At 43.0% G+C, this 20,550-nt stretch overlaps 1 protein-coding gene across 1 annotated transcript; it reads left to right on the forward strand.

Moving 5' to 3' along the window:
* Positions 1–167: 167 nt before the first annotated feature.
* tlr1 (toll-like receptor 1) lies at positions 168–15,181 on the forward strand. Its single transcript, XM_064342081.1, has 3 exons — positions 168–992; positions 2,392–4,827; positions 11,293–15,181. The coding sequence occupies exons 1-3, from the start codon at positions 979–981 to the stop codon at positions 13,730–13,732; spliced, it is 4,890 nt and encodes a 1,629-aa protein (XP_064198151.1). The 5' UTR covers positions 168–978; the 3' UTR covers positions 13,733–15,181.
* The last annotated feature ends 5,369 nt before the right edge of the window (positions 15,182–20,550 follow it).

The following is a 20,550-nucleotide window of genomic DNA, read 5'->3' on the forward strand; positions in this document are numbered from 1 at the left end:
ACTTTTACCCCCAAAGCATGATTTCCTGCACATTATTTACATCTAGATGATAGCATAAGTGTCACGATACGGGGGCTAGGACCCAGGCGCAGAGTGGGAACAAACACGAAACTCAAATGTCGATACAAATAAGACTTTACTAACAAAACAAAAAAAAAAAACAGAACAAAGAACCACGAGGGGCATATAACAAAAACTAAAAGAATATAAAAAAACAGAACTTCACAAGAACAGAAAACAAATGGCAGAAGCACAAGCAGGTCAAAACCACGGGCAGGAACATCCGGTTAGAACAAACACAAGTCGGAAACAAACGCAAGGAACCAGCACCCGAGTCAATGGGACTAAGAACTTAAATAGACTGAAAACCAACAAGACACAGGAGGGCACAATTAACAGTCAAACCAGAACAGGGTGGGAACAACGAGACACAATCAGAAACAATAATAAAATAATTGAAAGCAATAATATAATTAACGGGAACGAGCAGGACACAAAACAAAAGTCCCGCCATCTGGTGGCCCAACAAGGAAAAACAGAGACAGAAACACAGAACCATGACAATAAGCTAAAAAATCATTAATGATTAAGCCTTGTCAATAACCTGCATGTCAATAAATCTAATTCACTTTTTATTTAGATTATTTAGGCTCATAAATCGATCCCTGTTCTCATTTAAACTGATATTGTTACTTTCTGCTCAAGTTACCCCAAGCTGAGACTCTTTGCTGTAGCCATTGTCTTCCAAGCAAGTCATTTACTGTGAAGTGCACGTTTTTTTAAAGCAAGGTTTCATATTTTGGGTAAGTTGAGAACTCAGTGAATCATAGCAAGCAGAAGTGCTGCTCTGTTGATTCGCCCCCTTATAAAACCGTTTCCTGCCACAAATTTCGTTTTGATGCCGATCAGCACTGAGAAGCTGGTGAGACAGTATCAAAGACATGTCTTATTCTGGTATGTGATCCAAGAGGAGACAACATGTGGACAGACAGGTACGTGGAACTCTGCAGCACAGGTTGTCTGTAAAAGCGTTTGTGAAACGTCTACCCCTATGTTAAAAATGTCTAAATATAAAAATGTATACATTGGATTAAAAAATGAATGCAGCTCTATGAGCATGTTTATCTCAAGTGTGTTTGGCTATGAAATGTCATTTACTTGGTGTCTGTTTATATCATATATGTTCATTCCACTGAAGGAATTTTCATTCATTAAATATCCAAAGATTCTAACTGTAAGGGCTATATTTTAACGATTTAAGTCCAGGCCTCAAGTGCATTTAGGGCGTGTCCAAATCCACTTAAGACCAGGTTTTTGTTGGTCAATCGCGCAATCGCTTTCCGCTGCCCCAAGATACTGTAGCAACGCGCCTGACCACACCTCATTTTAAAACCAAGACACCCATGGTCGCTCCGATGGGCGCAAGTACATTTGCTATTTAAACAACGTGGGCGCTGGACGGGAAAATGACAACTGCGTTGGTTTGAAACTAACAAACACACTTGCGTTGCGCTTGGCGCCTCTATGCGCCGGGTGTAAGATAGAGCCCTATAGTATCAACTTCCAACTAGATATTTAGATGTGGATTTTATTAGAGAAAAAAATTGTTTTCACAACTGAGAAATATGTTACTGTAGATAATACTACAACACTTGCTGAGGTAGTTCCTATTTAACCATTTCATTCACCCTGATGAAGCTTCAGAAGAAAACAGCAACCTGTACAAAGAGTGAAGTAAAGCTAGGCTTTCATTACATTACATTACATTACATTACAGGCATTTAGCAGACGCTCTTATCCAGAGCGACGTACAACAAGTGCATTGGTTCACGATGTAGAGGTGCAAAAGATCTGTGGTAGAACTAGAAGGGAGACAATGCAAATGTCAACACTCTCGATACCAAAGGCAATGAAACTGAAGCTATATTGATTTTAAGGTTTACTCGTAGACAAATTTGCAATAGAAATAAACATAAGTTTTCAGTAGGGTCTTTTAGAAATCACTAATACCTTAGCAATGCTTTTGTTGTGCACATATAATGTAGATATACTGCATACAAAATTCTGACGAGATTGTTAGACCTTTGAGAACAAATTCTCATTTACAACATGATGTAATGTTGATGATGTAATGTCACTTGATGACTTGAAATATGAAAAAACCTTAATTATGATTGTGTTAACCACTCGAGCTTGAAATTTAAAGCAGAATATTTCTTCACCTTGGAGAATTTGTCATTGAAATTCATTAGTGAGAAACAGGATCTGGAGGAACAGGATTGAAATGTGCTCAGCTTTAAAAATGCATTTATGACAGAGGGAAATGCTGCTCATTTATAATGGTAAGATTTTCAATATATCTTCTTTTTCTCTTTTACTATCCCAATTTAGACATCAACAAAGCACTGCAAATCTCAGGTTCTCAGAGAAGACAGCTGTGTGGTCAGCTATGAAGAACATGGTGTTGATTCTGTGGATTATGTCTGTTATTACAGTTCAAAATACATTTGCATTGGACATGCAGAGAACCATCCAGGACCTCTCATCTCAAAACTTGACATCAGTGCCCAAGGGATTATCTCCCTCCATTGAGGCTCTAGATCTCTCCCACAACAGAATACAACGCCTTACCTATGATGATTTCTCAGCAATGTCAAATCTGAGATTCCTTAATGTGTCTTGGAACATCGTCAAAGAGATAAATCCCGATACGTTCAGATCGACATCATACCTGGAGTACCTTGACCTCTCGCACAACAAGCTTCAGAACCTGCAGCAACAGGATTACCTGCTCTTCACGCCCAAACTGCAGTTCCTGGACTTGACGTTCAATAACTTTTCCACGATGACTCTTGGAGAGATGTTCAATTCCCTAAAAGAGCTGCAGAACATGGGGCTCAGTGCAGAAGTGGTAAAGAGTAAAGACTTTGGGAGTATTGCTGACATTCATCTCCAGAACATGTTCCTACAGTTGGAAAACCTCACCACGTATGAAAGCAACAGCTTGCGAAACATCTTGTCGAAGAAACTGGGCATCGTTCTGTCAAACCGTCCAACAGACGAAGCACTGATCACTGATGCTCTGTCTGCTTTTGATAAAGTGGACCTAGTGGGCCTCAACGGTAGCCAAACCTACCTTTCAACATTTCTGAGACAAAGTAAGAGCATCAGAACTTCACATCTTTACCTGACTAACATTGAGATGACTTGGCCCGTGGCTGTTGACCTGCTCAATATCGTTCGCCAGTCAACCATCAAACATCTCAGCATATATATGATAACCATTACAGGGCAAATCACTCCACAGAAGTTAAACCCAGAGTCTCACCTACAGTCTTTTACCATCAAAGGGGCCATCATTACTAATTTCATTATCTTCCAAGGTAACATTTATGATTTCTTCATCAATATGAGGGTTGAGCGTTTGACCCTTGCAGAGACGTCATTGATACAAATGACCTGTCCGAATGCGCCAAGCCCAATAAAATTCATGGACTTCTCCGACAATGCCTTTTCCGACCGCATTTTTTCCGTTGGTGGGAAAGAATGTGTTAGTCTACAGAACGTTAACACTTTGATTTTAAAAGGGAACCGTGTGCAGAACCTAATGGAGCTGAGCATGCGGCTACAATACATGACCTCACTGCAGCACCTGGACGTCAGCTTCAACTCTCTGTTTTACTCGGATACACTTGGGAATTGCCACTGGCCTTCCAGCATAGTTCACTTGAATCTGTCCTCCAACAGCCTTGGCAAATCTGTCTTCAGCTGCCTCCCTCTCAACATAGAGACTCTGGACCTGCATAACAATCAAATCGAAGCCCTCCCAGACAGACTCTTCCATCTGGACATGCTGACATACCTGGACCTCAGCTCTAATCAGCTCCTGGACGTCCCTAGCTGCCGTGGTTTCACAAACCTGGCAGTGTTCCTTCTGAGAGACAACTCCCTCCACAACCCGTCCATGCGCTTCGTGGCCAGCTGCCCGAGGCTGAGGGAGATGGACGTTCGCGGGAACCCGTTCATGTGCACCTGTGGCCTGAGGGAGTTTGCGGCCCTGCAGCAGCGCCACCCCATTAAACTTCTCCACTGGCCGCGGGCCTACAGCTGCAAATATCCCGAGGCCTGGAGGGACAAGCTGCTCAGGGACTTCCGCCTGCCCGCCATATCCTGCAGCGCTGGATTTCTGGCGGCCGCCATCCTCTGCCCGGCCGTTGCCGTCGCCGTGGCCACCCTGGTCCTGTGCAAGAGGCTGGACGTGCCCTGGTACCTCCGAATGACCTGGCAGTGGACGCGTGCCAAACGTCGGACGAGGCGCCGGGAGGACCTGGAGGGCGTCCACTTCCATGCCTTCGTGTCGTACAGCCAGCAGGACGCTGACTGGGTGAATGGCCACCTCCTGCCGGGCCTGGAGGAGGGCGGGGCGCTACGCATCTGCCACCATGAGAGGAACTTCGTCCCGGGGAAGACCATCGTGGAGAACATCGTCCGCTGCGTGGAGAGGAGCTACCGCTGCGTCTTCGTGCTCTCCTCGCACTTCGTCCGCAGCGGCTGGTGCCACTACGAGCTCTACTTCGCCCAGCACCAGCGACTGTCCCGCGGCTCCGACAGCGTCATCCTCGTCCTCCGCGAGCCCCTGCCCCAGTACCTCATCCCCTCCAAGTTCTACCAGCTGAAGGCCATGATGGCTCTGCGCACCTACCTGGAGTGGCCGCAGGACCCCAACAAGCAAAGGCTGTTCTGGGCCCACCTGCGGGCTGCCCTTCAGGCCCCCCTGCCCCCTGCGCCTCTCGACCAAGACCAGCAACCTCTGATAGCGGGGGACCTGTGATAGATTAGCCGCTCTCAAGACCTCTAGATTTTTCTGCTTCAAGATGTAACAGACAATAATCATCGCTGCTGTACAGAAATGTTCTCTGCATGTAGAAACCGACTGAGGTCAGGCTTCCGTTTTCAGTCCAACATCTCATCTCACCAAATGAGGTTCAAAGAAGTCAAACAATCTTTTATTTTCGAGGAGCTACAAGTGAAATCGAAGCGGACTTGACCTCGAGGCCTCTTAAACAATATGGCTGCCTCATCACCCATTCTCTGTCGGTAGACTCTACCTGTTGGAAGCCTTTTCTTGGTAGACTTTTTTTCCCTGCTCTAAAGTTTCCTATGTGTTTCCTGATTCACAAATGGGTGGAGCCACCATGTGTCAGGTGTCAATCCCTTATCAGGACAATTTGATATATTTTACTATGGAGGGCAATGTTTTCATTGGTAACTCCATCCATGACAAGCTAATGAAGCTTCGCTGTGTCATCTCTAAGGGACATGCATTGTCAGATAAATGCAGGAACTGGAGCCACTGATTCGAACCGCTGTTATCTTGTTGAAATGTCAGAAAGTGAACAAAAAATCAATGCTGAAACCCGATACAGTGTTATATTGACGATGTTTGAACTGAACGTTTGTGTTTCAATTTCACGTCCTCGCCTACACTTCTCTTTGGTTTGTGGCCTCCACAGCTGAACATACAGGGCTGTAAAAGTGGCAGGTCACAACTGTGGGGTCATGCAAATACCAAATGAACTGAAACCTCATTGTCAGACTACGGAAATGTAAAAGCATTCTTCTAAACGATCGAGCACCGTCCACATCCAGATTAGAATCCCTCCTGTGGTTACATTAGTGAAGGGGTTTTTAACAGAACCCCCCCCCCCCGCCCCCTTAAAAAAAAAAAAAAAATTTAATTGTGCATTTATTCAAATCTGGGCCAAAATAAATTAGAGATGATACCCTGGAAACACAGTTAGGTACAAAATGTCAGATGGTGATATGATATTTGTGAATGATATTTTGAAGCCATTTTGAAGTCGCAAATCAAGATGTAGTGAGAGTTGTAATCTAAAAGGAACACATAAGGGGAAGTTAATTGACTCACTAAAGCCTCTTTATGAACTCAAAGAAGAAATTGGGGCATTTATAGATGGCCTGTAAAGCCAGTAAAGGAGCAATTTCATTTTGCAGTCCTCTGGTCAACATGCACACCTTGTTATCTGCATCTAGCAGGTAGGTCAACAAAATATTAATACAGTTATAGCTTTTGGAATCAACAGCCAATGTGCCCTATCATCTGCAATTTTACTTGCAATTTCTCTTAATATGTTTCCCTATGTTTTGAGTTGCGTTTGCATCCCAAAATCAGAGTGACAAAAATTGGCAACATGTTCTGGGTTTAGTAATGCAAAGGATTACTACCTCCAGAGATATATTTGATACAGCCATTATAGTAAATGAGGGCAGTTCTATATTTGTTTGTCTGACGTAGGATTAAGTAAGAGGGAAGGATTAAATTTGGTAGTTTGTATGTAACACTGCTGCTTCAATATAATATCTATTTTTTTTAAATTGGAATGAACTGCTTTGTTTAATAATGTTCTGAAAATATCCCATTTTATTCACCTGCAAATTATAAACTATTATTGTTAAAATTAATATGAATGTAACATTTTTGTCAAAAGGTATCTAAAACTATTTGATGTGCAAACCTCAATTTTGCTCAGAAAGTTGGAAGCAGTACATGGTTTCCCTTTCAACATCCCCCCGTCCAAACACATACTCAAGCAGTAAAAAAAAAAAAAAAAAAAAAGTTTTAAATGAACAAACCATACCAAACCATTGCTTTTTCAGTTTTATTTCATTTTCTTTACCACTTATGTATTCTTGCACAAGTCAAATAAAAACCATTTACATGAGTTGAGGCTTTTAAATTCTTTTTGATGCATTCCCTGTTGTCAATGCAATGGCTAAACACCAAAACTGTTTATTTTATGCTTTTTCTACTGTAAAACACAATGTGAGTGTGAATCACAGATCATTATTCTCTTCCTGTATAGCCTTGTATAGCCTGAACTGGAAGAGAATAATGATCTGTGTGAATCACAGATCATTATTCCCTTCCTTTATGGCCTTGTGTAGCCTGAACTCAGTGACCTCTGGCTAGTCTCCTGGATTGTGGCTGAAGAATGCACCCAGGTGGCTAACAAGACGGGTGCTACTGTGAAACGGGTCTTTTCAAAGTGAGTTTTGCAATCAGATGGAATGCAGAGACAATCTCTTGCTTGATGTCACCGCAGTCACTGTTTTGTTCATTCATCTTGTTCCCCAAGCATAAGACCAGGAAGGGAACGAGCAGGTGGGTTACGACACCGCAGTGGTGCCAGAATGCATGCATGAGGCTCTGAGAACTGGCAGCAGCTGCATTACGGCCCAATCTGTGGGACATACATCTCTGGTGCTTGCCACTGCTTTGCCAATAGGTTATCAGAAACCTCCAGAGCAATTCTAGGGCACCAAAGATACAACAGCATTTCAATGGAATCAATGAAGGCAAAATGTATCATAGTATATAACAGTAGTAATAATAGCACTTTATGATAGAATATGTATGGAGCATCATTCTTGTCATCTCTGACAGTGCACTGTATTTCGTTAGGAATGCTTTGGAAAGAAAAAAAAGACTTCTTTACCAAATCCTTATGTATGATTCATGGAAGCCTAAGGAGTTTGAACTTCAAAGTTCTTATTTTCTGCAGATTCGATGTGCTCATTATACTTCATAAAATGTGTTTGAAAGCTTTTGCTCTCTCGTCTCTCTTGGGGTGCGGAGGTGATGGCGGAAGCATTTGTTTCAAGTGCTGAAAGTTCTGAAACCTTCAAACAAGGGAGAAGTCTTCGTCGGTGCTGTCTGGTGATCTTCTGCTCGCGAGTTTGGATATGACGGATCTTACTCATTCCGGATTCATTACCATATCAATCAGAGTGGTTGAAACAGCAACCACTCTGCTTCCTAATTAGCGGGAGCTTTCCTGCTCTGTCTCTGTTTAGTGCCACAATTTGTTCTGACAACCTTTTCTGCCTGATATATGTGCCGTGTTCTACTCAGGCGCGGCTTGGAGCTCTCGGGATGTAGCGCGTATTTAATAACGGTGCGTATGAATTCTCCCATCACCATTTCCTCGTTTCTCTTCCATCTGGTTGGTCGGAGTAGATTTATAGAGGGGGGTAGAGCGCAATATTGAATTATTGTGCCGTGTTGCCACATCGTTTTGACACAAATTGAAAGTGATGATGGGACGGGCACATATTGAATTTGCACAACTGTGAGACATCCATAGCCTGACTGATGTTCCATGCCTCCTGCAGCCAATCAGAACGCAGGTGGATATTGCTGTCCCAACAAAATGGCACCAGAACCGTTTTCTGCCCATCTACTAAACAGCACTGCCAAATAAGAGGGTGCTTTACATGCACTGTGTCCGCTTTTTTATCACTGTTCTTCTTTATTGCTCAATTCCGCAGTTGTATATCCCTTCACCTCGTCTCAAAGATCCATCAGCCGAGCCAGCTGTCAAGCCAGAGGATTGCGCAACTGGCAGCCCACAGGAGTATAATCACCCAGATCACTATGGCATAATGAGGCGGGTATCACCCTGCCACCTGCCACCCCCAATCATCCCCCTACCCTCACCCCCCAACACCATTGCCAGTTTATGCGTCCCTGAACAGGGCTGTATGCATCAGTTGCTTATAGCATTGTCTGGATTCAGTGAATTCATACACTGAGCTGGAGTGCTTTTGCTAGATACTGTAAGCTATGTAGCTGCATCATTTGTGAGCCTCACGACTGTATAATTTGGCTGCGCCACTGAAATGACTGGATTTAGGGGTATGTTACTGTGAGGTCATCAACAGAGTTGGAAGCTGGTGCTTAGTCAAATTCCCTACTAGAGATGCATGTAAACTATCCAAATCACCATCAGTAGGTATAGTCTGTATATAGTTTTCTCTGTGCTTTAATGTATTCTCACACTGTTGCATTTACTGAAGATCTCCACTTCCGGATAAGAGTGTCTGCTAAACGATTATAATGTAGTGTAGGCTAATGTATGTATCCTGTATTACATTACAGGCATTTAGCAGACCTTCTTATCCAGAGCGACTTACACAACTTTTTTTTTACATAGCACTTTACATTGTATCCATTTATACAGCTGGATATATACTGAAGCAATGCAGGTTAAGTACCTTGCTCAAGGGTACAACGGCAGTGTCCTTACCCAGGAATCGAACCTGCGACCTTTCGGTTACAAGCCCAGTTCCTTACCCACTGTGCCACACTCCGTCTGTATAGTATAGTATGTATGTGTAGTATAATCTCAAAAATAATTAATGATTAAGACTTGTCAATAACCTGCATGTCAATCAATCTAATTCACTCTTCATTTAGATTACTTAGGCTCATAAATCGATCCCTGTTCTCATTTAAACTGATATCATTACTTTCTGCTCAAGTCACCCCAAGCTGAGACTCTTTGCTGTAACCATTGTCTTCCAAGCAAGTCATTTACTGTGTAAAGTGTACGTTTTTTTAAAGCAAGGTTTCATATTTTGGGGAAGTTGAGAACTCAGTGAATCATAGCAAGCAGAAGTGCTGCTCTGTTGATCCCCCCCCCCCCCCCCCCCCCACCCTTATAAAACCGTTTCCTGCCACAAATTTCGTTTTGATGCCGATCAGCACTGAGAAGCTGGTGAGACAGTATCAAAGACATGTCTTATTCTGGTGTGTGATCCAAGAGGAGACAACATGTGGACAGACAGGTATGTGGAACTCTGCAGCACAGGTTGTTTGTAAAAGCGTTTGTGACACGTCTACCCCTATGTTAAAAATGTCTAAAACGTATACATTGGATTTTAAAATTCATGCAGCTCTATGAGCATGTTTATCTCAAGTGTGTTTGGATTTGAAATATTGCAAATATCATTTACTTGGTGTCTGTTTATATCATATCATATCATATCATGTTCATTCCACTGAAGGAATTTTCATTCATTAAATATCCAAAGATTCTATCTGTAAGGTCTATATTTTAACGATCTAAGCCCACGCCTCAAGTGCATTTAGGGCGTGTCCAATTCCACTTCTGCTTGTTTAAGGGCGGATAATCTGAGCGCAAAGTAAGGCGCATGGTTCAAAGGCTTGTACTTAGTCTCTTAATTAATCATAGGCGTGTTTTGGGCGTAACACGAAATAAACCAATCAGAGTGTCATCTCCCAGTCCGTTTAAAAGCCAGGTGCGCTTGCACCTTGGCGGATTGCTATTGTAATGGCGGATTTGCCAAGTAGTAGGGACGAACGCTTCTCTGCAGAGAAAATGCACAATATTTTTTTTAATATCGCACTTTGTGCATCCGCTCACGTAGGCGCATATCACTATCATAATGCGCCCTTAAAATAACAGTAAAATATTGTGCCATTGACTTAAGACCAGGTTTTTGTTGGTCAATCGCGCAATCCCTTTCCGCTGCCCCAAGATACTGTAGCAATGCGCCTGACCACACCTCATTTTAAAACCAAGACGCCCATGGTCGCTCCGATGGGCGCAAGTACATTTGCTATTTAAACAACGTGGGCGCTGGACGGGAAAATGACAACTGCGTCGGTCTGAAACTAACAAACACACTTGCGTTGCGCTTGGCGCCTCTATGCGCCGGGTATAAGATAGAGCCCTATAGTTTCAACTTCCAACTAGATATTTAGATGTGGATTTTATTAGAGAAAAAAATTGTTTTCACAACTGAGAAATATGTTACTGTAGATAATACTGCAACACTTGCTGAGGTAGTTCCTATTTAACCATTTCATTCACCCTGATGAAGCTCCAGAAGAAAACAGCAACCTGTACAAAAAGTGAAATAAAGCTAGGCCTTCATCTGTGGTAGAACTAGAAGGGAGACAATGCAAATGTCAACACTCTCGATACCAAAGGCAATGAAACTGAAGCTATATTGATTTTAAGTTTTACTCGTAGACAAATTTGCAATAGAAATAAACATAAGTTTTCAGTAGGGTCTTTTAGAAATCACTAATACCTTAGCAATGCTTTTGTTGTGCACATATAATGTAGATATACTGCATACAAAATTCTGACGAGATTGTTAGACCTTTGAGAACAAATTCTCATTTACAACATGATGTAATGTTGATAATGGAATGTCACTTGGTGACTTGAAATATGAAAAAACCTTCATTATGATTGTGTTAACCACTCAAGCTGGAAATTTAAAGCAGAATATTTCTTCACCTTGGAGAATTTGTCATTGAAATTCATTCAGGATCTGGAGGAACAGGATTAAAATGTGCTCAGCTTTAAAAATGCATTCATGACAGAGGGAAATGCTGCTCATTTATAATGGTAAGATTTTCAATATATCTTCTTTTTCTCTTTTACTATCCCAATTTAGACATCAACAACGCACTGCAAATCTCAGGTTCTCAGAGAAGACAGCTGTGTGGTCAGCTATGAAGAACATGGTGTTGATTCTGTGGATTATGTCTGTTAGCACAGTTCAAAATACATTTGCATCGGACATGCAGAGAACCATCCAGGACCTCTCATCTCAAAACTTGACATCAGTGCCCAAGGGATTATCTCCCTCCATTGAGGCTCTAGATCTCTCCCACAACAGAATACAACGCCTTACCTATGATGATTTCTCAACAATGTCAAATCTGAGATTCCTTAACGTGTCTTGGAACATCGTCAAAGAGATAAATCCCGATACGTTCAGATCGACATCATACCTGGAGTACCTTGACCTTTCACACAACAAGCTTCAGAACCTGCAGCAACAGGATTACCTGCTCTTCACGCCCAAACTGCAGTTCCTGGACTTGACGTTCAATAACTTTTCCACGATGACCCTTGGAGAGATGTTCAATTCCCTAAAAGAGTTGCAGAACATGGGGCTCAGTGCCGAAGTGGTAAAGAGTAAAGACTTTGGGAGTATTGCTGACATTCATCTCCAGAACATGTTCCTACAGTTGGAAAACCTCACCACGTATGAAAGCAACAGCTTGCGAAACATCTTGTCGAAGAAACTGGGCATCGTTCTGTCAAACCGTCCAACAGACGAAGCACTGATCACTGATGCTCTGTCTGCTTTTGATAAAGTGGACCTAGTGGGCCTCAACGGTAGCCAAACCTACCTTTCAACATTTCTGAGACAAAGTAAGAGCATCAGAACTTCACATCTTTACCTGACTAACATTGAGATGATTTGGCCTGTGGCTGTTGACCTGCTCAATATCGTTCGCCAGTCAACCATTAAACATCTCAGCATATATATGATAACCATTACAGGGCAAATCACTCCACAGAAGTTAAACCCAGAGTCTCACCTGCAGTCTTTTAGCATTAAAGGGGTCACAATTACTAATTTCTTTTTTTTCCAAGGTAACATTTATGATTTCTTCATCAATATGAGGGTTGAGCGTTTGACCCTTGCAGAGACGTCATTGATACAAATGACCTGTCCAAATGCACTAAGCCCTATAAAATTCATGGACTTCTCCGACAATGCCTTTTCTGACAGTATTTTTTCCGTTGGTGGGACAGAATGTGTTAATCTACAGAACCTTAACACTTTGATTTTAAAAGGGAACCGTGTGCAGAACCTAATGGAGCTAAGCAGACGGCTACAGTACATGACCTCACTGCAGCACCTGGACGTCAGCTTCAACTCTCTGTTTTACTCGGATACACTTGGGAATTGCCACTGGCCTTCCAGCATAGTACACTTGAATCTGTCCTCCAACAGCCTTGGCAAATCTGTCTTCAGCTGCCTCCCTCTCAACATAGAGACTCTGGACCTGCATAACAATCAAATCGAAGCCCTCCCAGACAGACTCTTCCATCTGGACATGCTGACATACCTGGACCTCAGCTCCAATCAGCTCCTGGACGTCCCTAGCTGCCGTGGTTTCACAAACCTGGCAGTGTTCCTTCTGAGAGACAACTCCCTCCACACCCCGTCCATGCGCTTCGTGGCCAGCTGCCCGAGGCTGAGGGAGATGGACGTTAGCGGGAACCCGTTCATGTGCACCTGTGGCCTGAGGGAGTTTGCGGCCCTGCAGCAGCGCCACCCCATTAAACTTCTCCACTGGCCGCGGGCCTACAGCTGCAAATATCCCGAGGCCTGGAGGGACAAGCTGCTCAGGGACTTCCGCCTGCCCGCCATATCCTGCAGCGCTGGATTTCTGGCAGCCGCCATCCTCTGCCCAGCCGTTGCCGTCGCCGTGGCCACCCTGGTCCTGTGCAAGAGGCTGGACGTGCCCTGGTACCTCCGAATGACCTGGCAGTGGACGCGTGCCAAACGTCGGACGAGGCGCCAGGAGGACCTGGAGGGCGTCCACTTCCACGCCTTCGTGTCGTACAGCCAGCAGGACGCCGACTGGGTGAATGGCCACCTCCTGCCGGGCCTGGAGGAGGGCGGGGCACTGCGCATCTGCCACCACGAGAGGAACTTCGTCCCGGGGAAGACCATCGTGGAGAACATCGTCCGCTGCGTGGAGAGGAGCTACCGCTGCGTCTTCGTGCTCTCCTCGCACTTCGTCCGCAGCAGCTGGTGCCACTACGAGCTCTACTTCGCCCAGCACCAGCGCCTGTCCCGCGGCTCCGACAGCGTCATCCTCGTCCTCCGCGAGCCCCTGCCCCAGTACCTCATCCCCTCCAAGTTCTACCAGCTGAAGGCCATGATGGCTCGGCGCACCTACCTGGAGTGGCCTCAGGACCTCAACAAGCAAAGGCTGTTCTGGGCCCACCTGCGGGCTGCCCTTCAGGCCCCCCTGCCCCCTGCACCTCTCGACCAAGACCAGCAACCTCTGATAGCGGGGGACCTGTGATAGATTAGCCGCTCTCAATACATCTAGATTTTTCTGCTTCAAGATGTAACAGACGATAATCATCGCTGCTGTACAGAAATGTTCACAAACCGACTGAGGTCAGGCTTCCGTTTTCAGTCCACCAACATCTCATCTCACCAAATGAAGTTCAAAGAAGTCAAACAATCTTTTATTTCCGAGGAGCTACAAGTGAAATCGAAGCGGACTTGACCTCGAGGCCTCTTAAACAATATGGCTGCCTCATCACCCATTCTCTGTCGGTAGACTCTACCTGTTGGAAGCATTAGTAGACTTTTCTTCCCTGCTCTAAAGTTTCCTATGTGTTTCCTGATTCCCAAATGCGTGGAGCCACCACGTGTCACGCGTCAATCCTTGATCAGGACAAGTCGTTATATTTTACTGTGGAGGGCAATGTTTTCATTGGTAACTCCATCCATGACAAGTTAATGAAGCTTCACTGTGTCATCTCTAAGGGACATGCATTGTCAGATAAATGCAGGAACTGGAGCCACTGATTCGAACCGCTGTTATCTTGTTCAAATGTCAGAAAGTGAACAAAAGAATCAATGCTGATACCCGTTACAATGTTATATTGAGTATGTTTGATCTGAACGTTTAGCCTTTGTGTTTTAATTTCACTCCCTCGCCTCATACACTTCTCTTTGGTTTGTGGCCCTGTGCACTGTTTTTTCCTGTGCAATTGTGCAACTTTTATTTTTAACAAAGCTCAAGTCTTGAGATCCCCAACAGGTTCCTCATATCCTTAACCCTGTCTGTTTCCCATCATCAGCATGAGTAGGAGTTTCAAGTTCCTCCACAGCTGAACATACAGACGCGGGGCTTTTAGAGTAGCTAGTGGCAACAGCAGGGTCATGCAAGTAGGACATGAACTGAAACCTCATTGCCAGACTACGGAAATGTAAAAGAGTTTTAGGTTGTAAACCAAAGAGCACTGTAATCCATATCCAGATTAGAGGCCCTCCTGTGGTTACATTAGTGAATGGGGTTTTTAACACAACCCCAACCCAACCCGCCCCCCCCACCCCCCCTTTAAAAACAAAAAATTTCATTGTGCGTTCATTAAAGTCTGGACCAATCACAGGCATTGACCACAAGAGGGAACCCTTGAACTAGCAGACTGTCTGTGGGCAGTGTGGGTTTAGAGTTTGTTCCTAAGAACTGGCCTCTGGGCCCCGTTTGTGTTCAGGTTAATGAAGATATCTGAGTGTTACGTGAAGTCTCTACGATAGTCACTATTGCTCCCGTTAGGGCCAGACACAGGCTACCTAATCAAAATGTGTTTTGGGCCCATAGTTAGAAAGATGGTTTTGTCTAAAATGTGTTTGAAGGCAAATTCAAACAGTGTTAATTTGTATAATATAACTCACACTGGCTGTATTTTTAAAAAAATCAACTATTCTCATTCACAAATAAAAAGTAATTACTGTGGAGCTTGTAAAATCGATGTGGCACCACTTTACTGGCAAAGAATTGGGAAAACCTGAAAAACAAATATTGTTTTTGGCATTCCAGGGTTAATGTGTTGTACTATTCTTATGGAATTATTACATACTGATTCTAACCGCAACACAAATTAGAGATGATACCCTAGCAACACCGTTACAAAATGTCAAAGAATGATATTTTGAAGCCATTTTGAAGCCGCAAATCAAGACGTAGTGAGAGTTGTAATCTAAAAGGAACACATAATGGGAAGTTAAATGACTCACCGAAGCCTCTTTCTGAACACACAAAAGAAATTGGGGCCATTTATAGATGGCCTGTAAAGCATGTGATGTTCATGGACAACACTTCTGGGACAGGATCAGGCAGTGAAGGGGCAATTTCATTTTGCAGTCTTCTGGCCACCATGCAAACCTTTTGTAAGCTGTTTCCAGCAGGTAGGTCAACATAATATTAATACAGTTATAGCTTTTGGAATCAACCGCCGATGTGCCCTATCCTCTGCAATTTTAATTGCAATTTCTCTTAATATGTTTCCCTCTGTTTAGAGTTGCATTTGCATCCCAAAATCAGAGTGACAAAAATTGCCAACATGTTTTGATACAGCCATTATTGTAAATTATAGGAGTTCTATATTTGTTTGTCTGACGAAGGATTAAGTAAGTGGGGAGGATTAAATTTGGTAGCTTTTATGAAACACTTCTCCTTTAATCTAATATAATAAAATAAAATAAAATAAAAAAAACATTTGGAATTAACTGTTTTGTTTGCAAAATGTTCATGAAATATTCCATTTTATTCACCTGTAAATTATAGACTATTGTTGTTAAAATTGCTATGGATATAACATTTTATAGCAAAAGGTCTTTAAACTATTTGATGGGCAAACCTCGATTTTGCAAAGAAACTTGGAAGCAGTACACGGTTACTTTTTCAACACCCCCTCGCCCAATTACATACCCAAAAAGTAAAAAAAAAAAAAAAAACACTAAGAAAAAAAATATTTTAAATGAACAAACCATTCGTGTTCTGCTTTTTCATTTTTTTTTTCCCACATATGCATTCTTGCAAAAATAAAAACGCATTTATATGAGTTAAGGCTTTTAAAAATGATTTTTGATGTATTCCCTCTTCTCAGTGAAAAGGCTAAACACTGAAACCTTTTCTTTTTTTTTCCTTTTCCCACTCTAAAACGCAACATGTGCATGAATCACAGATCATTATTCTCTTCCTGTATGGCCTTGTGCAGCCTGAACTCAGTGACCCCTGATTAGTCTCCTGGACTGTAGCTGAAAAATTCAGGCGGCTAACAAGAAGGGTGCTGCAGTGACACGGGTCTTTCTAAAGTGAGTTTTGCAATCAGATGGAATGCAGAGACAATCTCTTGCTTGATGTCACCGCAATCACTGTTTTGTTCATTCATCTTGTTCCCCAAGCATAAGACCAGGAAGGGAAAGAGCAGGTGGGTTACGACACCGCAGTGGTGCCAGAATGCATGCATGAGGCTCTGAGAACTGGCAGCAGCTGCATTACGGCCCAATCTGTGGGACATACATCTCTGGTGCTTGCTTTTTATAAGTACATTATTGTTTGTTTTCTTTTTTACACATTTACAAAATGGTATACAAGAAAAGAAAGAAAGAAAAAAAATATAATATATATATATATATATATATATTTAAAATGCACATTAATATTACATAATAAAATTTACAATTTGATTAGGTTCCATGGTGTATGTTTCTTTTGTTGTATGTCCAAAGTTCCCATTATTTTCAGTTCAGTGACTACCTTGCTGAAGACTACATCGCTGGAGATGTTTACCTGGTTAACAACCACCTTACACCTTGTCCTCCACAACTTTGCCACCACTGTACATATCAGCGTCCAATAAAAATCTCTATGTGTATCTGACCGCTACTTTGCCAATAGGTTATTAAAAACACCCAGAGCAATTCTAGGGCACCGAAGATACAACAGCATTTTAATGGAATCAATGAAGGCAAAAGTTATCATATTATATAACAGTAGTAATAATAACACTGTATTATAGAACATGCATGGAGTATCATTCTTGTCATCTCTGTCAGTGCACTCTATTTGGTTAGGAATGCTTTGGAAAGAAAAAAAGGCTTCTTAACCAAATCCTTATGCATGATTCATGGAAGCCTAAGGAGTTTGAACTTCAAAGTTCAAAGATCTTATTTTTCTGCAGATTCGATGTGCTCATCATACTTCATAAAATGTGTTTGAAAGCTTTTGCTCTCTCGTCTCTCTTGGGGTGCGGAGGTGATGGCAGAAGCATTTGTTTCAAGTGCTGAAACTTCTGAAACCTTCAAACAAGGGAGAAGTCTTCGTCGGTGCTGTCTGGCGATCTTCTGCTCGCGAGTTTGGATATGACGGATCTTACTCATTCCGGATTCATTACCATATCAATCACCGTGGTTGAAACAGCAACCACTCCGCTTCCTAATTAGCGGGAGCTTTCCTGCTCTGTCTCTGTTTAGCTCCACAATTTGTTCTGACAACCTTTTCTGCCTGATAGATGTGCCGTGTTCTACTCAGGCGCGGCTTGGAGCTCTCGGGATGTAGCGCGTATTTAATAACGGTGCGTATGAATTCTCCCATCACCATTTCCTCATTTCTCTTCCATCTGGTTGGTCGGAGTAGATTTATAGAGGGTGGTAGAGCGCAATATTGAATTATTGTGCCGTGTTGCAACATCGTTTTGACAAAAATTGAAAGTGATGATGGGACGGGCACATATTGAATTTGCACAACTGTGAGACATCCATAGCCTGACTGATGTTCCATGCCTCCTGCAGCCAATCAGAACGCAGGTGGATATTGCTGTCCCAACAAAATGGCACCAGAAACATTTTCTGCCCATCTACTACACAGCACTGCCAAATAAGAGGGTGCTTTACATGCACTGTGTCCGCTGTTTTATCACTGTTCTTCTTTATTGCTCAATTCCGCAGTTGTATATCCCTTCACCTCGTCTCAAAGATCCATCAGCCGAGCCAGCTGTCAAGCCAGAGGATTGCACAACTGGCAGCCCACAGGAGTATAATCAACCAGATCACTACGGCATAATGAGGCGGGTATCACCCTGCCACCTGCCACCCCTAATCATCCCCCCACCCCCCAACACTATTGCCAGTTTCTGTGTCACCGAACAGGGCTGTATGAATCAGTTGCTAATAGCATTGTCTGGATTCAGTGAATTCATACACTGAGCTGGAGTGCTTTTGCTAGATACTGTAAGCTATTCAGCTACATCATCTGTGAGCCTCACGACTGTATAATTTGGCTGCACCCCTGAAATTACTGGACCTAGGGGTATGTTACTGTGAGGTCATCAACAGAGTTAGAAGGTGGTGCTTAGACAAATTCCCAACTAGAGATGCATGTAAACTATCCAAATCACCATCAGTAGGTATAGTCTGTATATAGTTCTCTCTGTGCTTTAATGTATTCTCACACTGTTGCATTTCTGAGACTAATACTGATGATCTCCACTTTTGGATAAGAGTGTTTGCTAAATGATTATAACATAGTGTAGGCTAATGCATGTATCCTGTCCCTCACCACAACACACACAGCCAGAGAAAACAAGGGCACGTCAGATTGCAGGCAGTGTTTGCTATCTGCTGTTGACACACTGCAGCCAACCACAGCCCCCCCCTTTTCACAGGGTTTAATAATCAACAACTATTTTTAATTTGTCTGGAGGAAGAAGAGCTAAACAGTTCAGAAGAAGCTTTCTGCTAACGGAAAAACGAAACAAGAAACGATACGGTAATTGATTATGCTTTTCAAACAGTAGAAAGAGGGGAAACGGTTTGACTCTTCAGTAAATGTGCTCGTCTGAAAATGTAGCGCAAAAGAAGCCCTACATTTCCCAGTTTCTTGCTGACATTAATACTTTAGGCTCTGAATTGCAGAAGCTCATCCAGCTAGAGTCAGCTCAGATCTATTTCTAGACTGTGGTCCTAAACCCCCTAGTGCAAGCAAGAGGCAGGTTTCTAAAAGCAGTACTACTACTTCAGTCCAAGTGAGGGCGCTCATACACCTTTTCACTCCACAGAAGGTGCCGTACCCTGGCCTATTAATTTGAATTTCAGTTTATTAGAAAAAAATCAATACATGAGACCAGTTTCAGAGATAAATAGTAGGGTCAATGGCAGAAGGGCGATTTTGAGAAATATTAGAAAAATCACAAGCTGACAATAGAGGTAGGCAGAGAAGGCAACATCCATTCAAGCCTGTATGCTAATGTGACATTGTTTTAGCTATTCCCACTTAGTTTAGCCAGGGTTACAGTTAAATTTGGGATTGGTCTGGCATAAACGGTAAGGTTGGCACAGATTACTATGGAAAGACATACTGCTTTTTGGACAGACCTACGGATCAGTAAGCAGACCCATCTCCAACGCCAGAGCGAGCAGCGCAGGGCAGATCGAGGTACACCAAGATCGATAAAATATTCCGGCTTACCTGACCGTCATTCAGCACTGACCATTTTTACTGTCATAAAACCAGCCTTTTAGAGGCTGAAACTGGAGGAAGTGCACTGAAATGTGTTCTATTTGTGCAGCTATTGTGCTGGCCTGTGCAATTTGCGCAAGAACTTAAGTGCTCCGGCTAGTAATTTGTTGCGATCGCCACAGACAATAAGGTACACTCAGCGAAAGCGGGGTAAACTGACACACGACCTTGCGTGTCATCACCTGGAAGTAAACACTCTCGTTTTTTCCCGTGGCGTGATTACGCGGCGCTTGCTCGTGTTTGACGCTGCGCTCAGCGCCCGGCCGCTCGAGACTTTTCTGCGTTGACACAAGATCCATGCTGAATTAATGGGAGCCTTTCAGGGCTTTTAATTCATCCAGGCTGATGGATTGTACAGTGATTTGCCTCGCCATCGAGGTTCAGTGGAGGCTTGTCATTATTGTGCGAAATGAGCTTTGATCTGTCTCACTCCCCCAATGCGGTGAACCTCAAATGTGACCTTTGACTGGAGCAAAAGCTAAATTTACCCTGACACCTTCGAGGAGAGTTTTATTTTACAGAGGGCCAAAGAAACCTATAAAAGGTACCCAGGGTACTCACAGTATGGGTATTCTACTTTGGAAATTGTTGTGAATACTACTACTACTACTACTACTACTACTACTACTACTACTACTACTACTACTACTACTACTAATACTAATAATAATAATAATAATAATAATAAGATTTGTGGTGTCATTAATAAACAGTCATAATAAGGCCTTCACTTCATTCCACACACGGTGGAAAGTGTTCTTTCTTACCTGAGAGACTCAGAGGAGCTCATTAATGTTTCCTGA

Source organism: Anguilla rostrata, chromosome 7 (genome assembly GCF_018555375.3).
Source record: "Anguilla rostrata isolate EN2019 chromosome 7, ASM1855537v3, whole genome shotgun sequence".
NCBI classification, from domain to species: domain Eukaryota; kingdom Metazoa; phylum Chordata; class Actinopteri; order Anguilliformes; family Anguillidae; genus Anguilla; species Anguilla rostrata.

Excerpts from the sequence above, each read along its gene's own strand:
- tlr1 (XM_064342081.1), top strand. Across the intron at positions 4,828-11,292 it reads CCTCTGATAGCGGGGGACCT|ACATCAACAACGCACTGCAA; the intron begins GTGATAGATTAG and ends ATCCCAATTTAG.